The sequence below is a fragment of the Lolium rigidum genome, chromosome 5 (genome assembly GCF_022539505.1).
Source record: "Lolium rigidum isolate FL_2022 chromosome 5, APGP_CSIRO_Lrig_0.1, whole genome shotgun sequence".
Classification (NCBI taxonomy): Eukaryota; Viridiplantae; Streptophyta; class Magnoliopsida; order Poales; family Poaceae; genus Lolium; species Lolium rigidum.
Genome location: NC_061512.1, coordinates 39,630,955 through 39,636,384, shown reverse-complemented (window position 1 = coordinate 39,636,384; position 5,430 = coordinate 39,630,955). Strand labels below are relative to the sequence as shown.

Below are 5,430 nucleotides of genomic sequence, written 5' to 3'. Positions count from 1 at the left end.
TCTACCGTTTTTCTCTCTCAAATCAAGCCTATGGGAAATGAAGGAGAATGAATCTAAACGAAGCAGATGAAATAAAACAAACTAATCCAAGGAGAATATATAGGTTTTACTGAGTTTTACTAACTATCATAGTCCATTAATTCTCTGAGAAACAAAATAGAGGCGCCTCATCGCGGCGATGGGACTACCGCGAGCGCAAGGGGCTGGGTGCGTGTGCTGCAACATGGATTGGAATCGATGAGGTCCTTTTTTTCCTGCAGCGATAGCTGCGTGCGTGGCCTGCCAAAGCCTCCTAGTGATTGGGCTGATTTAGTATTGAAGAAATTCTAAGCTAACGAGCATGCATGCACGTACCTGGTTGGGGCCCCTAGCTGTTGGGGGCCCAGTGCGACCGCACCGGGTGCACTGGCTCAGCGCCGGCCCTGCCTAAATGACATGAAAATGAAACTACAAGAAAATATTTAGTTTGTCTAAAAAAATTCTATCAGGGCTGCCGGTTCAGTGCCGTCAGTGTGGGAACAACACCCTCAAATAGAGGATGCAGTGTCGGCGCTCCCCATACGGCTACATCGACATCCCTGTCGGCGCCTATTTGAGGAGTACCGGTGGAGATGCTCCGAAGAAGAGAATTCAGAGCTGGCATTTTCATGCACATTTTTTGTGAAGATGAGCACGGGCTAGATACCACCGTCCGGGCAGCTGGATCATCTGTCCTCGAAACCTTAAAAACAGGAGAAAAATCAGTAGGATGGTCGGCCACCTTTTGCATACTACGTACTAACTCGGTCGTGCGAAATATTAAGCGCATGCACACGTAGGGTTTACTTGGTGGAGCAGGTAAGCTTGTGATCTTGAACAGCCAATCAAGTTCTAGCACATAGCAATGACTGTTTCAACTGGGTTGAACATTTCTTCTCGTGCTTAGCAAGTTGACAATATGTCCTGTTTGCTCACATGATATAGTTAGGTCACGTCACCACACTTTGCTTCATTGTGTTATCTTGAGGCAGCCATCTGCGGCTATATATACGAGCATATATCCATGCCTTCAGGGATAAACCATCTCGCAATGGCATCTTCTTCGTCCTTGTTTCTCCTCGCCGTCCTTCATGCGCTGGTTTCATGGCAGGCCACTGCCTATGATCCTAGCCCTCTCCAAGATTTCTGTGTCGCCGACATGAAATCACCTGGTATGTATATATCTATAATGTGTATATATTTATGTCATCAGCTAGTTCGAGTGATTTAGTAATTTTATTGCAGTATATTGGTGATCACATATTAAGTTCTGTGTGTTTTGCTAGCTATCCTGATACTAACATAAAATATTACCTACTATTTTCTGAGCTTTGCGTTACCTCGTATATCCGTGCAGTGCAAGTAAATGGGTTCCCTTGCAAGGACCCAATGGCCGTCAACCCAGACGACTTCTTCAATGCAGCCATGCTTGACCAACCCAGGGATACCATGAAGAGCAAGGTCGGCTCCAACGTCACCAACATCAATGTCATAAATTTTCCCGGCCTTAACACCCTCGGCATCTCGCTGGCGCGCATCGACTATGGACCATTGGGCGTGAACACACCACACATACACCCACGTGCCACCGAGCTCCTCACCGTTCTTGAGGGAACACTATACCTTGGATTTGTCACGTCCAACCCAAATAGGCTCTTCTCCAAGGTGGTTAAGAAGGGTGATGTATTCGTGTTCCCAAAGGCAATGATCCACTTCCAAATGAACCTTGCGCATGACAAGCCGGCAGCTGCGTTGTCATCACTCAGCAGCCAAAACCCTGGGGTTATTAGTATTGCCAATGCAGTCTTTGGATCAAAGCCACCGATTTCAGATGATGTTTTGGCCAGGGCGTTTCAGGTGGAGAAGGACTTGATCCACTGGCTCCAATCTCAGTTCTGGGAGAACAACAACTACTAACTTCTTTTGTAGATGTTTCCACCTATGAGAAAGTTAATATGTAATAGTATATAGAATAAATGGCATGTATGCGTGCTTGTGAGACGTGATTTTTTTCCTTGTGTATCGTGACAAGATAGTTGCTTGTCGGATGGATGTCATAGTATTGTGATGTTGTATGCTTTCCACTATCTAATAAATGGAATATATTGACATGTTTCAGTTCCTTGTTATTGAGGTAGAGACATACATGGAGTTCATGAAAATAATTTGATGATCATGCATGCTGCTATTTCTAGATTCTAGGTATTTAGGAGATATGCTTTAGGGGATTAAGATCAAAGGGGAGAGTGGATCTCAGGATGATCTGCCATGGCTCCTTGTCAATCATCATATAAATATTGCTTCAAAGCATTAAAGCATCTCGGTTGTTTTACCTTTCTAATATGGAATGCCTTCTATGGCATATATGCACTTGTCTAGCCGTCCTATCAAACTAGTAAATATGGATTTTAATCCCACGCCATCAATCTAGTGTGAAGTCAATTTGACCACCAACTGATCAAAAACTCTTTACAACCCTTTGTACATGTGGCAAGGGGACCCAAATTTAAAGATATATTTACTAAGGAACAACCCTTAAAACATATATATGTAGATGTACCCCATGTAAAACTCTTTACAGGTTTCGGGGTCAATATATGGGATGGTAAACAAGAATAAGCTGAATAAGGAAGTTTGTCAGTGTTGACGAAGAATAAGGCGTGGAGGAGCAACGGAGTAACACGAGGCCGATTTCATCAGAATTGAAGTAGCCCATGGATTAGGTTAATTGGATTAGTTAAAAATATTGTCTTCTTATCCAAGCCAATCCTTAATTAATCTGATTAAAACAACATGAGGATTTGTATGAAAAAAATCAATAAGTTAGGTTTCTTAGATCTTGTGGTAATTATGATTACTTACTTAAGAAAGTTTCTTAGATTTGACCTGTGTTTCCAGACCCCTTGTCCATGGTGTGTGGGTGCCCATCTGGATTCCATCGACTTATTTGGCGAGTGGAGGTGTCTACCCAAGGTGACTTCAGTTATGTGGTTCTCTTGAGTACCGTGTCTCGGTCTCCACATCTCCATGGTGATTACCCCTCGCTCTGACTTTCCTTGGACGTACCTCACAATAACCGTTGTTCACACGTTGTTCTCTTATTGAAGTCATTGTATGCTCAGACTTTATCTTCTGGGTGAAATCACGTGATCTGATCTTTACATGTTGGATCTGGAATGGATGGCGCTTGCGCATCATTCCCATCCCCAAAGGCTTTGTTTTTTGAGAATATTTCTTGCAGTACTTGTATTGTCAATGCCGGTGGTCAATATTGGTATCTGTTATTGGTCACTACAGTGTGGTATTTGAATGCTTTTGTAATCAAGATGAATCAATTCAACACTTGTTTATTGAATGCCCACTAGAATTGGCGTATTGTTCACATGTATTTCAGTATTATTCCCCTAAGAACATCACAAATCTTTGATAATTGGCTAGCGGGTGTTGCTAAAAATGGTAAAGTACAAATCTGAGTTGGAATTTGTGCTTTACTATGGGCCATGTGAAATGTGCGGAATGATTTTATCTTTACAGAAAAAATCTTCTTTTATGCCATTTATACCGCTAGTTACCAATTGGATCCGTACGTGGCCCATCAATGGGCAAGCGAGATGCGCTCGATTCTTGGTGCATCCGGCTAGAGAAGGTTGCACGGACATATATAGCCATGGCAGCTAGGGTTCTGATCATAGATTAACACAACATGCTAATGCAGTGCTATTTCATGTTTTCACTTTTTTTTTTAGATGGTTGATACATGTATTGACCCTATGCTACCCACGATGTAATCTACTCTAAACTTATGAACTGCTGAAATAAGGAAATACATGATGCACCGCATCAGTCGATATCGAGGCTGGGGCAATGCCTCTTTTTCGATAAAGGAGGAGACAGTAACATACCCCATAGGCATGATAGATTTCAGGGTTAATATAGGTGATGGTAAACAATAATAAGTTGAATAAGAAAGTTTGTCACTGTTGACGAAGAATATGGCGTGGAGGAGCAATGGAGCAACACGAGGCCGATTTGATCGGAGTTCACATAGCACAGGGATTAGGTTAATTAGATCAATTATAAATCGTACTTTATTATCCTGACCAATTCTTAATTAGTCTGACTGAAACATGAAGATTTGGATGAATGCATGCATGCCTCCTTGGTGTCATGTGCCGTTCTTTTATTCTCTAGAGAATGATCAATTTACAACGCCAAGGAGGTCGATGATTAATTTATTACAGAAATTTGAGTAAGCAGTAGATTCATTTGTATGTAAACGGTAGCATAGGAGTAGACAAATATATCCTTGTACTTGCAACTCTGTCACCCCCCAAATAGAGTTTGTATGATGTGGCTTCTTTGCACCTTAGAGTGTGTGTGTGCGATTGTCGTGACCAAGACCTGATCTGCCGTCTGTGTATCCTGTGATGCAAAACCTACAGTTGCCTGCATTGATCAAGACCGCTGGGTGTATCTAGCTTTTAATCATCTGCCTTGTGGTTGTGGATCTTCACAGAAAGAAGAAAATAACCGGTAGTCTTGTTTGCGTCAGGCATGTTGATAGGCTGTCCGTCAAGATTGCAGAAGTCAAACTTTAGGATCATGTCAGTAATACCAGCGTGCTAAAACATGAGAGGCGACTTTCCTCTCGATAGACGGTGAACGGATAGGCAGAAGCCTGGATGCCTTGACATAGTCTACCTAGCTAAACAAATGATACTATGACTTGACTTAACTTCACACGTGTTGCTCATCTCTAACCGATCGCCATCGTCAGTGACGGGATGGTTACTATGTAGTTTTAGTATCGAGTTGTTTGATCCGATATTCTGAGGCCTGTCTGTCTGCTTACTGTCGTCATGATGTTCAGTTTTTACAGACAAGGGCAATGTGACATGTTGACACGAGAACGTTACTATGATCAGTGGTTGGAGATGTAGCTAGTAGCAGTCACGCGAAGATTACTCTTCTAGAAACTTTATCGCCTGCAGGTCGCTGATCACCTGGTTGCAGGATGCGCCGCCATCCTTCCTCGTCTCGCTCAGGTTCAAGGGTCTGGAGGCAACGACAACCCTGCGTGGAGCTGAGCTAAACCTGCACCGATTTCTACTGCGTGGGATTCCACTTGGATTTCTCGCTCTGGTCTCCGGCAACGGCATCACAGCGACGGCCTCGAAGAAGATGCATCTAGTTGCTGTGCTTGAACTCTGAACTGAACCGGTGCTGGAAACTTCCTTTTGAGGACGCCATAGAGCAGAGGGAGCAGGAGCAGACAGCTGAGGCAACTGTTTGAAAAGGTAGGAGATGAAGCAGATCACCTTCGGTCAAATGTTTCCATGTAACAACGGCATGGTTAATTGCGTTAGCACACTAACAAAAAGTACAATCAATGACCTTTGATTTTTCAAACAC

General features: G+C 43.1%; 1 protein-coding gene across 1 annotated transcript; it reads left to right on the top strand.

The window, feature by feature from the left end:
* The first annotated feature begins 1,069 nt into the window (after window positions 1-1,069).
* LOC124658470 (germin-like protein 8-4) lies at window positions 1,070-1,935 on the top strand. The gene is made up of 2 exons (XM_047196799.1): window positions 1,070-1,190; window positions 1,376-1,935. The coding sequence occupies exons 1-2, from the start codon at window positions 1,070-1,072 to the stop codon at window positions 1,933-1,935; spliced, it is 681 nt and encodes a 226-aa protein (XP_047052755.1).
* Window positions 1,936-5,430: the final 3,495 nt, after the last annotated feature.